Source organism: Colobus angolensis, unplaced genomic scaffold (genome assembly GCF_000951035.1).
Source record: "Colobus angolensis palliatus isolate OR3802 unplaced genomic scaffold, Cang.pa_1.0 Scaffold301, whole genome shotgun sequence".
In the NCBI taxonomy this organism is placed as follows: domain Eukaryota; kingdom Metazoa; phylum Chordata; class Mammalia; order Primates; family Cercopithecidae; genus Colobus; species Colobus angolensis.
Genome location: NW_012116278.1, coordinates 1,701,790 through 1,718,476, shown reverse-complemented (window position 1 = coordinate 1,718,476; position 16,687 = coordinate 1,701,790). Strand labels below are relative to the sequence as shown.

At 42.9% G+C, this 16,687-nt stretch overlaps 1 protein-coding gene across 1 annotated transcript in view; it reads left to right on the top strand.

Moving 5' to 3' along the window:
• Positions 1-16,687, top strand: part of PAPPA (pregnancy-associated plasma protein A, pappalysin 1) — a 247,651-nt gene that overhangs the window by 20,438 nt on the left and 210,526 nt on the right. Inside the window, exon 2 of the mRNA XM_011950062.1 lies at positions 12,394-13,456. Within this exon, the coding sequence (XP_011805452.1) occupies positions 12,600-13,456 (857 nt within the window). The 5' untranslated portion in view covers positions 12,394-12,599. The remainder of the gene's footprint in view (positions 1-12,393; positions 13,457-16,687) is intronic.

Genomic DNA, 16,687 nt, shown 5'->3' with positions numbered 1-16,687 from the left:
AATTCTTTCTTTTAGAATTAATGGATTTCTTTTAGATTAATTAATATATTTTAGAATCAGAAGAACAAATAATATAATAATAATACATCTATAATAGGGAATCCAGCCTCTCAATTACATTTATTTTTATAACAATGCAATCATAAATCATAATTATATATATTTAATTCATTTGCTTTTGGAAGAAGGAGCCTATGAAAGTCATGAAGTGACCATGGATGAAAAGAAATTTGCCCAAAATTAATAGTGGAAAATTAAAGCACAAGTTCATGTCTTATTACCCTCCATATAGAAATTTTTTTCTCTGCATTTTTAAGAAAACTGGTAGAATTTATTTTAGCACAGTCATCTTCTTTCACAAAAAATAAAATGGACACCTGAGAGAGAATGTGACTTGCCTAAGTTCTTGCCAACACACAGCTAAGCTGTGTTTTGCTAAGTCCTTGTTACTCCTTCACTATTTATACATTCAAACCTAATGACCACTGATGCCAACCTCCCATTATATAGATGGAAAAATTGAGGGCCAGGAAGTTGAAGGAGCTTATATGATGTAACAAGGACCCCCACTCTTGTCTCTAAATCAGGGCGACCTCCAGTACTGAGAGGAGCATTTGAAAACTGGATACACAATTTTAGTTAGAAAGCAGGAATCACTTCGAGAGATCTATTATACAACATGGTGACTATAGTTACTATTGCACACTTGAAAATTGCTAAGAGAATAGATTTTGAATGTTCTCACCACACAAATTCTAATAAGCACGTAAGATAATGCATACTTAATTAACTTGGTCCAGCCATTCCATGATGTATACATATTTCATAACTTCATGTTGTACAGCATTAATATACATAATTTTTGTCAATTAAACATACAATAATACAAATTTAGAAAAAGAAGAAAAGATTGTTTGAAACCTAAAAATCCACCCAAATTAGGTTTCCTCACAAACCTTGGGCACATAAGTCTTTCATTTATTTATCCATTCAGCAAGCGTTTATTGAGGACTTATGTCCTAGCCACAATATGGAGGGTTCTATATAGTGATACAGGCTCTATATAGTGATTCAGGGTGGTGACAGACATGTACTCTGTGCTCTCATGAGGCCTACAGTCTAGCGGGGGAGGGAACCATTAGAGGTTGACCTCAGAAATGAGTCATGCTGTCAACAGTGATCATTGCCATGAAAAAAAAAAAAATTAGATCAACAACTAAACAACCAAAAGCAGTATTAGGACCCCAGAAAGACTCAGGAGAAAAGAGACGCTGTGCCCTCAACAACTATGTGTGTGAACTATCAAGAAACAGCCCAAGTATCCTGTGGCTGGTACAGAAAGATGTGTGGGTCAAAGACTGACTACATCTGTGCCAGCTAGCAGGTGCTTATCAACATTTATATAACTGATGGTGGAGACTCGTGAAGACTGAAGGTCTGCTGGAAGAAATAATACTGGTATTGGTCTTGAAGATCAGAAAAGAGAAAGGACAGGGACAATAGGGAGACATTTCCACCTGTAGGAAACAGTGTGGGCCAAAGGAAATTTTACCAGGGTCTGTCTACACATTCAGAGATAGGTTGAGACCAATTTCTGAAATGTGAAGTTGATATTGGCCTTTATTCTGAGGGCATCAGAGAAAGAGGTTTGTCTGTTTGAGGGAATAGTGAAAAATAGGATTTTAAGATGATGAATCTGGTGATGCTTCACAGTCTGTATCAGGGAGCGATGAAACTTCTGGACCATGGGCCAGTTAGAAGAGTTTTCCAATAATGGTAATGATGATGGATTAAGCACCAGATGTTTTTTCATACCCTTTATGGTGCATAATAGGATGCTCATTTTACCAAGTAAGAGAAGAAAAGCTCAGACCAAAATTATGACTTGCTCTAATCTCTGCTCCATGGTAGCAGAGTTGATTTTTGAAATCATATCTCACACCCCAGCTTGGAAAGATAAATATCTCTCTCTCCTGTTAGTCTGTGAACTTGTGGATAGAATGCTATAGTATCCATATAACCACATGTAGAGCATTAATGACATTCAGTTAGAGTCTGTTGAGCACCTACTAAGCACCACCATTATGCTAGGCAATATGTGATATATTCTTTTAAACTTTAAACATATGTGCATGAACATACACACAAGCAAAGTTACACAGAGAGATAAAAATGGAGTTGACAAGATGAGCCAAGGTCTGATTATAGCAAAACTGAGAGAAAGTTACCATATCAGGGAAGCTTCCTTTACTTCTCCAATAGTATCAATGGCTATTGATGTCTTGATCTCTGGAGTACTGAGAGGAAAGACCCCCCGCCAATATTTTTGTTAGCGACATTAAATTGACATGTCCATGTGGCTCTGTAGGGACATGTAAAATATGTTTCTGAGCTTATTAGAAACAGTTCTCTCCTTCTTCAATTCTGTCTCATTTCTCTGATACTTGTCACGTGCATTTGGTTTTTCTTTCCTCACATACATCCTTCATGATACCCATTTCTTGGATGCTTATTGTACACCAGGCACTTTGATAAGTGTTCTATGAACAGTGTCTTATTACATCCTTCCAACCAAAGCTGCTTCAAGGTCATCACAGAGCCAGAACTTAAGACAGCTGTATTCACTCCCAAATTGTGCTCTTCACCACCAGACTGTCCACTGTGCTTTCACTCATGCAAACACCCTCACATGCATTTCTTTATTTCCCCTTAAATGCATGCATACATATAAGCATTTTGTCAACTTAATTGGTGCTTTCTACTTGCCAATCATTGTGCTGGCCTGGAAATATGAGCAGTCAGTCATGTGTTAAAATGTTGTCCAGGTGATTCAAGTATGAGGTTAGGTGTGAAAGGGGATGATTAAATAACCAGTAAGAGAACTTCCAGCCCTGACTCTGCCTAATTCAATGAATGGTGAAGGGTCAGTCTCGGGGCTGCCATGCAGGAGGATATGACAGCAAGATGAACTGATCCTTGACCACTTTCTGGCAAGTGGTATCATTGTCTCCAAGGCTTGATGAGTGAGTGGAGAGAGGAGCTTGTAGATTCTCAAGTCATTGAAATGACCGAAGGAAAGATCTCTCTTCCAAGACAGTCCCAACATCAGCCCTGCTCAGTCCACCAGGATCTGGTTTGTGCTGTGCAACTTTCAAGGATGAACAAAACTATACTGTACTTCTTCGACCCCATCCCCCCCACTTCTTTCTTCTTGGTCTTTTTTTCTTGTCCTTCTACACTTCCTTTCTTACGTTGATGTGCACCAATTTTATATGTACTGATTTCATCAATAATGTGTGAAAAAAGAGAGCAATAAACATGCATCTTCATTTCAGAGAACAGTGTCAGAAAGAAAACTTTATGTGTGTGTTTAACAGCACAAAAAAGGGGGGAAATCATCCCAATTCTGAAAAAGAAGGAAAGATATTTATTTTTGTTTGTTTGTTTGAGACAGAGTTTCGCTCTTGTTGCCCAGGCTGGAATGCAGTGGCGCGATTTCGGCTCACTGCAACCTCTGCCTCCTGAGTTCAAGCAATTCTCCTGCCTTAGCCTCCTGAGTAGCTGGGATTACAGGCACGCACCACCATGCCTGGCTAATTTTTTGTATTTTTAGTAAAGACAGGGTTTCATCATATTGGCCAGGCTGGTCTTGAACTCCTGACCTCAGGTGATCCGCCCAGCTCAGCCTCCCAAAGTGCAGGGATTACAGGCATGAGCCACCTTGCCTGGCCGGAAAGATATTTATTATTAATATACATTTTAAAAAAGTGTAGCTACAACGATCCCTTTCTGTGCAAATGAGTATTTGGATTCTCTTACTAAATCGTGGAAATGGCACTATTTATTAAGTGCTTGTTATTGTCAGTTTACATATGAGGAAACTATCAAGGAGATAGAGATTTTGCCCAAGGCTACACAGCTAACAGGGAGCAGAGCTGAGATACACAGATCAGCCTCATGCCACTGTCCATGTGTTGTAACACTTGTTTTGTTGCCAGTGGCCATGTGCCAAGTGCTGTCACATTTGTATTCTCATTAGTTCCCCCACTACAACTGTCAGAGGAAGATGTATCATGTCCATTTTACAGATGGGGAGACTAATACTGGGAAAGGTGCCCTGACTTTCCCATCCATAGCTAGTAAATGGCAAAGCCAGCATTTGAACTCAGATTTACTGGCCTGTAATCCCCCGACCTTTCTATGTCCATGCAGACTGCTTACACATGAGCAAAGGAGGAAGACTGGAGACACAAGAGCCAGAGGGAATTACTGGTGCACCTTGAGCCCTCAAGAGCAGTTTGCTGTCACAAATGCATCACATAAGTCTGTGTATTATTAAAACTTACGGGTTTCAGGAACCCTCAGGCATACTACTCTCAAGCTTGCCTCACATCTGGATAGCCTTAAATAGTTTACAAGGAAATATGCATACATTTATCTCTTTTCTCTCTCAGAAGACATCGGTGAAGTGTACAGAATAAGATTCTTCATCCTAGTGTACATGTGGGAAAACTGAGGTTCAGAGAGGTGAATTAACTTGCCTGACATCACACAGCTAGTAAAAAGGGTGAGCAGACCCATGTAGTCAGGGTACTTTCAGGTAACAGTTCCTGGCAAGGAAAAAGAATACAGGCAGGAGAGCAGAGACAGGTGCCATCGAGGGTGCTCAGTCTACTGCTCCATGCCATCCTGAGAAGGGCAGTCTTGTCCTCCTCCTACACTTGCGTGTCCAACACATGGGAAACACCTGAGCTAACCTGACCTTGAGAATTGTTCCATGTGGTTACTTTCAATGCTCCGGCCTCTGTTGTACAAGGCACAGAGATGTCCAGAACCCAGTATAACTTGGTATAATCCTCCAGTCCTGTATGTCTCCCTTTAAGCCTCCTCCTTCCACTGAGCCTAAGGCAAATCTTTGGACCCAGGGTGGACCCGGAGGGATGAGGATGCTGAGGAGCAGTCCCCCAGGTACCCTCCTCGGTGACATCCCAACCTTCCTCTGAATGCCTGATGGTGCTGAGTCTTCCAGGTCATTTTGGTGGGTCTCCCCCCGACTGAACCAAGTGCAGGGACCATGGGTATACTTAACCCAAATCTGTCTGTTTTAATCACTCTCCTCCGGACAGATAAAAGCTTTCCATAGGATTGCTCTCTCAAGCATTCCTCTGTGGCTTTGATACTAGCGATTAAATCATGGAAGGGAAAGCAAAACAAAACAAAACAAAAAAGGGACCAGCTCCAACCTTTAGCTTTTAATTTTTTTAGCCTCATGAAAGAAACCATATTGTTGACCTAAATTCCCCCTTTCATCCCCTCATCCTCTCACCTCTTCTTGTATTCTCCTGGCAGATGTCCCACAGCTAGTGGGCATCCTTTAATTGAAGGGTCTGAAACTGCCTTTTACCCTGCCCCGCAATGACCTTACATCTCCCACAGGGGGAACCAAGGCTGGAATACCTGGAGTCACTGGGATCTTGGAATCACAGAATGTATATGGAAGGGACCTCTGTGGCTGGGTCTAACACTCTCATTTCCTAAGGAAAGGAAGTGAGGAAGCCCAGAGTGGGGAGCTACTCACCCAGAGACCACAGCACAGCATGGCAGACCTGGACATTATAGCCTTCATGGTGGATTGAGAACACCAATCCATCATGGAAAGCATCTTGGTGGGGAGCTTTGGCTCTGGAGTGAGAGCGATGAGAGTTAGAATCGTGATTCTCCCAATCCCTCGCTGGATCCTTGGAGAGAAAATCAATTAACCTCTCTACATCTCAGTTTCCTTATCTGTCAAAAGAATACTAATAAATCCCACTTAGTCTGTGCTTAGTAAAGAGACTACTACATAGAGGCTTTCAGAAAGTGTTTGTTATTATTATCATTATTTATTTTAAAATACCAATTTTTCACAGCAGAAATGTCCTGGTAGAGTTTTTCTCCTTCTATATCTGCTCTCCCAATAAGAGAAAACAAACAAAATACGAATTGCATATAAATTGCCATCCTTTGCTAATTATCTCAGCTCCCCCCTCCCTGCCCCCAGACAGTGATGGCAGAAAGTCAAATGTTATCAGAGATAATTTTATGTTGACTTAAAGCTTCCCAGGAAAACATCCTAGGCAAGACCACAGGAAGAAAGCATGGCTAGAGTCCCCCTCAACTGTGGGGGAGCTTTTGAATTTGAAATTAGGAGACTCAAATTCCAGTTTTTCCTACCCCTTAGTGCTGTGGGACCTCAGACAGAGGACCTCACCTCTCTGACTCTCCAGTTTTCTGATCTGTAAATAGTACCTATTGTAGCAGATTGTTGTGAGGATTCTAGGAGACACCTTGAGAGGGAAGTTGCTGCCCACATGCCCAGCACACAGCAGGTGATTCAGAAACACAGAAACCCCACTCCCCAGTGAGGAATGTTTCCTGTATGTGATGAACACACCACCAATTTTGCTATCTTTCTAATACACCTTGCTCTACTCAAAACACCTATTGAGTAAATTGAGACATTGCATTGTAACAAGAGAAAAATTCTGAACTGGGAACAGATATTAGGAGATAAGATAGATTTTAGAAAAATTTCAGTGGGAGAGCTTAGAAAACTGGTTGAACAATGGTTTGCTAGGGCAGTCATAACAAAGGACCCCAACCTGACGGGCTTAAACAACAGAAATTTATTTTCTTAAAATTCTGGAGATCAAAAGTCCAAGATCAAGGTGTCAGCCGGGTTTGTTTCTTCCAAGACCTCTCTCTGTCTCTCTCTCTCTTCTTTTTTCTCTCTCTCTCACTGGTTTGTAGATGGTCATCTTTTCCTTGTATCTTCACATAGTCTTTTCTCTGTATTACTTGTGTCCTAATTTTCTCCTCTTATAAGAACACCAGTCAAATTGGATTAGGATCTGCCTTATCACCTCACTTTAATTTAATTACCTTTTAAAAGACTATATCTCCAAATACAGTTAAATTCCAAGGTACTGGGGGTTACATCTTTAACATATGAAGTTTGGCGGAACACAATTTAGTCCAACACAATGAAAAAGAAAATGGGAGGCAGCCAAGAGTGTGGGAAGAAAAATCAGTATAGACCTTGGAAGTTAGAGGAAACCTGAGTCAGAAACCATCAGGCAGGTAGGCCGGTAACGAAAGTCCAGATGCCGAAGGACAAGCTCAAGGAGGCACTCCAGATGGACAACTATGCCTGGACAAACTTTGGATTCTAGTGAACTGAGGTGAGCCCAGTGGAATAGATTACTATTTAATAATAAAGAACCATCGATTCTTAGTTAATTGTTTAGGTCCATACAGTAGAATGATAAAGACAGCAGCCTCCTGGCTTTCAATTCAATTCACCTTGCTTGTGTGGGTGCTGTAGAACTTACAGAAATCTTTCCAGAGGGGGCCATACCTTTAAACAGCCTACAACAAAACATTTGGCCTTTGGCACTTAATGTGGTGACCATGACTAAGAGCCTGGGTGTGGGAATTCTATAGACCTGGATTCAGAGCTGGGTTGCTTTGGGCAACCATTTCCCTGTCCTGAGCATCAGTCTACCCTGAAGAGGGAACAATGCTGATTGATTTGTTGTGAAGATTAAGCAAGATAATTAACATAGAGTAAATGATAGTAAGTTCTCAATAAAGAGTAAGATACTCTTATAGAGAAGGCAGAAATAGAGAAGTATCCCCCCTTTCTTTCTTTATTTTTAACTTTCAATAACAAACTCTACAGAGCACTTACAACATACCAGACTTCAGGTTGGATGTTGGGCATTTATAAATGAAGCAAACAGACACATATGTGGGAAGCACAGATCTTGAATGAGTAATTACTCAGTGATGAGGTAGTTTTAGAATGGGGAGGAGTATGAGGAATATACAGGAGGAAGATATGCCTGGGTGGCATGGGGTCATCAGACAGACTTGCCTTGGGGTAATATCTACCGTGATGATCTTTAGAGAATACTCCTAATGCCCAGAGTATTCTCGCACACTCTGTACAGCCTTAGCCAAGGTTCTGAGAGACTCTTTCCATGCCTTTGAGCTTTTTTCTTTTGTGAATGTTATTCCTTTCTGGGATGAGATTGAATACGTAGATGAGAGGAAAAAGAGGCAATGAAAAAAAAGAGACATCAAGTTTCTGGGGGCCTATGGAACCCTTTTCACATCCAGCCTAGCTGCGGGAAGATGGGGTGCATTAGAAAGGTCAGCTGGCCAGGGTTCCAGGGATGGTACCTTAACAGGAGGACCAGGGCAGGCTCCTTTCCTGTTGCACCTCAGCCTCTCCCTGTGTGCAGTGTGCTCAGACACACTTCTGTAGAGGGGCTCTTGCACACTTTCATTGTCTAAGTCTATGTGCATATAGCATTGAGACAGACATATGCTAATTATATGTAGATTGTGTGCAAAATTGCATGTGGCCTTCCATCTTGCCACATGGGACTATATGCCCTGGGATCATCCTCTAGTCCCACACAGATGGTGCTGACTTCAGACACATTTGCACCATTTTTTTTTGTATTATGCCTATATCTTCGTGGAGAACTGTGAGGAAGGGCAGTGTGGAGATGTGGGGGTTCTTTTGTGTCCTCCAGAGAACAGCATTCTGTGTCCTGTATAGAGATCCTCAGAGGAGACAGAACCTAAGCATGCAAGAGTTGGGAATGACAAGGCATCTAATTCAAATCAACACATATTTTTGAGCACCTTTTCCTTACAAGGAACCATTCTAACAGTGAACAAAAGAGCTCTTAAATTCTAGCAAGGGATCATTTTTATCCAGACCCCTCCTTTTACAGAGAAGGGAAATTAGGTTCAGCAGCATAGAGGAGGTGGTATGACTTGTCCCAGGCAAGGTTACCTGGCAAGTCAAGCCCGGATCTCTGGTGCCAAACTTCTGGTTCTGAGCTGGTGGTACAGGGATGCTTCCCTTTCAGACTCTAAAATAAGACTACTGTTGATTAAGTTATTTTCATATAGAAATAAAACCCCATTGCCACCATACTCCCCCAACCTTATGGAAGCTCCGTGATTTTCTTTCACTACTTACACTCCAGGTAAATATTTCCCTCTGAAGTTGTGAATCCGCTGCTTCAAGGTTCTCATTTCCCTTAATATGTTTCTTTTTGGTTCCACTGAAAACCGTCTCTTTGCCCTTCCTCTCTGCCTCCCATGGCTAAGCCACCCCTTATTTCTTAGCTCTTTGGCGGAATCTGCCTTTTCTCACTTCTTCCACCTTCTCTCAATTGCAAACAGAGGTGGTCTGAGCCTGGGTCCCAAGCCCCGGCAAGGTTCTGAACTGAGAGCACCCTACAGATGTGTAAACATTTTACCTTGCTAACCAGGCTAGCTGCCTTCCAAAGGCAACAGGAAAACCAGGGACTGGGAGCCCCTGGCAAAATAAAAACCTGCAGAGAGAGAGACAGAGAAGGAGAGGGAAAAAGGATCTTGTTTTAGATTTTAATTTTCTCATTAGAAGGTCATTCATTTTCTTTTCATGAGTGATAGGGTTAGCTGGGAGAGACAGAAGGTGAGCTAAGAGGTGGGAAAGAGCATGAATGTCGTGGCTTCAGGAACCTCTGCTCTCCCTGGTTCCCATAATGGGCAGCAACAGATAGATCTGGGGCAACTCACTTCAAATCTGGAGTTGGATCTTAGGCTTTTGAAGGAGTCAGTGGGGAGGCAGCTTTTAATATGTAGTCTCATGATATCATCTAAGCTGACGGAATCTATGATTTCTAAGAAGGGTTTGCCAGTGGGTTTGAGGAGGACCGGGGCTTTTTTGAGACTTCTTTCTTGATGTATCGGGCAAAATGCCTTCAGGGTACCCTCTCTTTCTGGCCTTTGTATTTCGTTTCCTGTCATTTCCTCACTCCTTTTCATCCTCTACATTGCCCCTGAACCCTCCAGCATCTTAACATCGAACTCTCATTTGGACAGCCATTCTATGCGGAGGATGTCATATTCACTATGTCTTTTATGACAATATATTTAGAGATACAGATGAAAGAATTAAGGCTTAGAGGTGAAGCAATTTTGCCCCATTTGTACAAGTAGTAACTGCTGTTGTCAAGATTCAAAGTAAATTACCGTGAGTCCAAAGATCCTGATCTTTCTACTTTACCAAGAATACATTTTATTATCTGATTCTCCCTGTACTTTAGTTATAGAGACATAAGTTAATGCCCTTGATTCTATTTGTCCTTAAAATCCCTACCCTTTCTCATCTCCTGCTCTATGTAGAATCATTCCCATGCCTGCTGTAGCAAGGTGCTGGACAGGTTACTGAACTGGCACAGACATAACCATTGCTCTCGAGAAGAATACAGTTTAGCAGAGAGGGGATAATGGTGAGAACACATACAATGCCAAAACCGAAGAGCACGTGTCGAGTTTCCTAAAAGTAAAAAGAGTTCAAAGAAGAGAATAATCACTATTCACAGGGCAGTCAGGAAGAACTTCTTGAAAGAGGTACCTTGCATGTTAGTCATTGGGAAGTCTAGAATAAAGAAAATCAGACTTGGACCTAGTATGTGACACAGAACCTCACTTAACCCCCTCCTTTACCAGATAGAAGATCAGGACCCAGAGGACATCAGAGGAGGCATTTGGTGCTTCACTAAGGTTGTCCTGATGGTAAGAGCAGGATGACTTTATAAAGAGACTCTGGCCATTTCCTGAAAGATGGTTGAGCAGGAAGTGGGAGGAGAGGTGTAGATTGGCATAGATGCTGGACCAAGACTGCTGGCCGTGTCAGCTGCTAACAAAGAGATTTACACCAATTCTAAGCTCCCACTGCCCACAAAGGAGTGAAGACTGTGTGGGCCTCCTCTACTGATTTTGCTGGAAGCTCTCCATGCTCATTTGATGAGCACTAATGGCAGGTGAACTCCCAGAGTTATGGTGACCACAACAATTCTCCATCTGAGAGTGGTCACTGTCCTTCTAAATGAGCATCTTTTATTCACTCTCCTCTCCCTCTCTTTTTTCTCCCACCTGGCCTCATACATCATCTGACACTTAAAATACACTCTTAATTGGCAAGTCCTCTTCCCCATCCAACAACTTTGTCTGTGCCAAGGACACTGGGTATATTCCGGAAAGGCTAGAAAATGGGGGTTGGTGAGCATAAAGATAATTAGATCCAGAGAGAATCCCCTAACCTACTTCCTGGGGTTCCCAGAGTAACTATAGAGATGCTTGGCCTGGAACTTCCTCAAATATCGAACTCAAATTTGTGACATGCCCCAGGTAGGTGGCATAGCCCAGATGCCTGATGACTTTGGTGAGGCAGAGGGAGTTGCTATAAAATTAGTGCCTAGGATGGTGAATCCAGGGGTCTGATGGATCTAAGATCCACTTACCAAGCAGTTGACCTTCAACCTGTCTCTCCATCTCCTTTAACTTCCATATTCTCATCAGTTAAATGGGAAACTTAATGTCACCATCTTAGGGATATTACACGGATTAAGTTAATGCATATACAGACCTTAGGACAATGTCTGGCCTGCCATAGAGGCTTGGGAGATTTTGCTCATTATTAATATATATACATATATATACATATATATATATATATATATATATATATATATATATATATATGCTGTCAATGACTCTGTGACTTGACAAATGCCTTCTATTCTCTGGGACTCAGCTCTCTCACCTGTCAAACAAAGGGTTTGGTGGTGATGATCTTTGAAAACCTTTCTAGTTTAGCTCTGAAGTGTGTTTTCTTTCTTTGGGGATAAATGGCAAGATTCCTGTTAGAGAATGAAGTTCCAGCTTTTCAGCTCCTGACCTTCACTTTTATACCCCAACTTTCCTGACAATTTAATGCCATTGATCATTTAATGACTGCTAATGGCAGATGTGCACTCAAAGTTCTGGTAACTGTGGCAGGGACCTCCCTTCTAAATGAGCATCTTCTGTTCATTATCATCTCCCTCTGTTTCTCCTTTCACTGTGTATATTATCTTACACTTAAAACACCCTTTTAATTACAAAGTCCTCTTCCCCATCCAACAGCTTTGGAAAATGGTTTTCAGATTTTTATTATTATTGCTGTTGTTGTTGCATTTTCATTAGGTGACATACCCTTTCTTCAAACAAAAATCTTTCTTGTATGCTTCATATTCAAAACTAATAAAAGTTACACTTCACAGGTTAAAGTTGTGATGAGAATGCCCCAAACCCAACTTATTCACTCTCTCAGCTCCTCCAGCCCTTGCCTTGCCCTCGAGGTGGTCCCAGAGGCACCGTTAGCAACTGCTAGGATCCCACAGAGCAGTTGGAAAGCGATGAGTCTAGGATAACCTGATACAAATTTTATCAGAGAAAAATAACTTAACCCCCCTTCCTTTTCCATCCTTTATTTATTAATCTTTCTCTTTTGGGGCCACATAGGGCTGTATGACAAATGTTCTTATACCTCACGTGACCGAGGATGGGTCGTGGGCATTCACACCATCAGTGACCAAGGCAACAGAGACCCACGCTACTTTTTCTCCTTGAAGACAGACCGGGCCCGGCAAGTGACCACCATCAATGCCCACCGCAGCTACCTCCCAGGCCAGTGGGTATATCTAGCTGCCACCTATGATGGGCAGTTCATGAAGCTCTATGTAAATGGTGCGCAGGTGGCTACCTCTGGGGAGCAAGTGGGTGGCATATTCAGCCCACTGACCCAGAAATGCAAAGTGCTCATGTTAGGGGGCAGTGCCCTGAATCACAACTACCGGGGCTACATCGAGCACTTCAGTCTGTGGAAGGTGGCCAGGACTCAGCGGGAGATACTGTCTGACATGGAAACCCACGGCACCCACGCTGCTCTACCTCAACTCCTCCTCCAGGAGAACTGGGACAATGTGAAGCATGCCTGGTCCCCCATGAAGGATGGCAGTAGCCCCAAAGTGGAATTCAGCAATGCCCACGGCTTTCTGCTGGACACGAGTCTGGAGCCTCCTCTGTGCGGACAGACATTGTGTGACAACACAGAGGTCATCACCAGCTACAATCAGCTCCCGAGTTTCCGCCAGCCCAAGGTGGTGCGCTACCGCGTGGTCAACCTCTATGAAGATGATCATGGGAACCCAATGGTGACCCGTGAGCAGGTGGACTTCCAGCACCAGCAGCTGGCTGAGGCCTTCAAGCACTACAACATCTCCTGGGAGCTGAAGGTGCTGGAGGTGAGCAACTCCTCCCTTCGCCGCCGCCTCATCCTGGCCAACTGTGACATCAGCAAGATCGGAGATGAGAACTGTGACCCCGAGTGCAACCACACGCTGACCGGCCATGACGGCGGGGATTGCCGTCACCTGCGCCACCCCGCCTTCATGAAGAAGCAACAGAACGGGGTGTGTGACATGGACTGCAACTATGAACGGTTCAACTTTGATGGTGGAGAGTGCTGTGACCCTAAAATCACCGATGTCACTCAGACTTGCTTTGACCCCGACTCTCCACACAGGTAAGACCTTACTGGGCTAAAGAGGCCCTGTTGAAAGTTGAACTTGATGTCCTCCATATTATAGATAAGGCACCTGAGGTCCATGGATGATATGGGGATTTTTCTGGTTCAACCAGAAGCTTCGTGATTGAGGCAACTCTTCTACTCAGGTCATCGTGGAGACCATAGGCAAACAGTTTATTACAGAAAAAGGTACTGAGTGCCTACCATGAGCTATGAAGGAAGCCTGAGAGCCCTGTTTTTTCAAAGAGCCCAGAGTTCAAATTGAGTGATATGAACTGAGTACAAATAGCTGTTGTATTGTATGACATAGAGTAGGTGAGAGTTGCAGAGTCCAATATGGTAGTTCCTAGCAACATGTGCCTACTTAAATTTAAGTCAAAGTTAAATAAAACTCAAAATCCAATTCCTGAATTGCATTAGCCACATTTCAAGTACTCTAGCCACAGGGGACTAGTGGCTACCATACTGACAAAGCAATATGAAGCACTTCAATCATCACAGAAAGTTCTGGTAGACAGGCTCAAAGAGCTGAAGTCACATGGGGCTACACAACCTGGCCCCATGGTCTCAGCTGTCTGTGACTTCCTTATTTTGTAACTTCTTAGAAGCTGTTTCTTCATCTGTAAAATGGGGAAAATAATGATACCTGTTTTGTCAAGTTGTTCTGAGGATTGATAGAGAGGAGACGTATAAACTACACTCTCTTATAGCACATCATTAATTCTCAATAGTATGTTTGTCATTACTTGTCTAATGAAAGGTATTGTGCTGTGTTTAGGGAGTGCCCTAGATGGTCAAAGAGAAAAAGTTGATTTTCAGCTTGACTATATCAGGGAAGCCTTCTTGAGAGAGGTGACATTTGAGCAAGGTCTTCAAGAATAGCTCTAATTTGAAGGATGTTAGACAAATCTAGAGATCTAATGAACAACAAGATCAAAACAATCGGTATAATAGAACAAATCTAGAGGACTAGTGTACAGCATGAGGACTATAGGAAGTAAGGTTGAACTGTATTTGGGATTCATGCTAAATAACCAGATTTTAAGTACTTTTGGTACAAAACCAAAAGAAAATGGGTGACTTAAGATAATGGATATGTTAATTTATTTCACTATAGTAAACTGTTTACTATCTATATGTTTCCCATAACATCGTGTCTACCTTAAATATACACAATAGAATTTACCTGAAAAAAGAATAGGTATATTTTTGACATCAGAGATTGGGTGGAGGAAGAAGGGAGGACACTCCAGGCAGAGGGAATTTCTCATCTACTGCTAAAAAAAAGGACAGAAAAGGGGTCCTTTGGTCTAATGCCTCACTTAGCCTCTGCCATTGCTATCAACTATAACCAGTAATCCCAAAGTAGAACTTAAAGGTGAACTCAAGAGTAACCTGTATTAAATGTGGGACCTGGAGGAACTAGATTCAAGCCGGAGAGACCATCAATATCCACTTTCTTGTTTTTCCCAGATTCACACTGAACTTTTCTATTCTGTCCAACACACAGGACCCTGGACTTGCTGATGGCTCGAGCACATTTGCCGACCTCTGCAGGTTTTCTGCTGACTCTTCTCTTTATGTCTCTCTCAAAAGAGCAAGGGCCTCCTGTACATGAACAAAATACCTATGTGCAAAAGAATGAGGATGCTGGCAGGAGAATGCCCTGCCTGGCAGCAAGTCAGAAAGCACCTCAGCTCAGCTTCCTGGCACCAGGAGGGCCCCTGGACTCTCACCTTGGCTCCAAGACATGAGCAGTCCATGTGAAGAGAAGCCTTGGTGTGTGACCAGTCTCTTCCAGATCACAGTGCATTGTCATCTCTGCTTTAACTTGGGCCTTTCCAGAACTTGGCAGGGGAGTCAACACAGAGGTTAACATTCACATCTGACTGATGGGAAATAGAGGAAATTTAGAGAGTGGAGTGACTTAGCTAAGTTCATGGGTCAAGAAAATCATTAGGCTAAATCACAAGTGCAAGTCTGTGATCAGTGTGCTCCACTAAACTAGACTCCCAAGAGTCTGTGCCTGGTCAGAATGGGTGTGGGGTAGAATGGACATACTTGGATGTCATCCATTCATTTGCACATCCATTTATTTGCTCATTCATTCACTCATTCATTCATGCAACAAATGTTTATGCAGCACCTGCCAAGTGCCAGAAAGGTGGGTACCCTTAGCCCTGTTTTGCTTTGAAAATTCAAGATTCAGAAAGATGAAAGGACTTACTTAAGCTCACCTGCTAATAAATGGATAGCTTGGATTCAAACTCAGGACGACTAGGTTCAGACCTCCCATGGAAGAAGGGTATTTTTTAATCTAAGGAACAATAAGAGGCAGAATTAAAAGACAGGTGATAGGGAGAGTGGCGCTACTAAAGTTTTGGGGAAAAAAACTGTGTATCATTGAGACAGGATGAAGAGCAGCTGACCTTTGCAGAGCACCACGCTGGTGTGGAGGGGCCCAGGTTCCAGATACCTCATAATCAGCAGACAACACTGGCAGGTTCCAAAGGCCTCGTCTTTTCTAAGTCACGGGAATGCATGCCCAGAGTGTCTGTGAGCGACCATGTGCCAGCTGTGACCGCTTTGACCAGGGCTTGTTTGTTTGCTGGCTGGGAAAGCTGTGTGCCCTGGGTGAGGCCCACCAGGCCACGTGTCGTCTCTTGATGAGGCTGGGGTTTTCTGGGTTCTGGCCGAATCAGCTCTCCTGTGTGCAGACAGAAACCTGTGGAAGGTTGCAGATAAATTTTTGCTTTGTGAATTTAAACAAAAAAGGGAGGGAGCAAGGGAAGGAGGGAGATAGGGAGGGAGAGAGGGTCATGATTACTTGGTCATGACACAAACACCTCAAGCTCTGAAGGCCTATCCTGTGGGAAAGTCACAGAATTGTTCTATATGGTTTCTAGGCCATGGCTGGGACTAGAGTGTTGCAATTACAGGAGGCAGCTTTGAGCTGAGTAATAGATGATATCATCTCCAGTCAAAATAGTTCTTTTGGGGGAGGGCTTTGTGTGTGGGTGAGTGAGCTCCCCTTCATCAGAGGCATGCAAGTCAGTACTGATAGCCATGCATAATGAGGCCATAGCTGGGATTACAGTTCTGGTGGAGAAAGTGGCCTTGTGGTCTTGGGGTTGAGCACTGCACAGAAATATCTTACTCCATATCATATCAGAAAACCAAATGTTGACTGTTTCTCTTCTCTTTAACAGGCATTTATTGGACATGTCT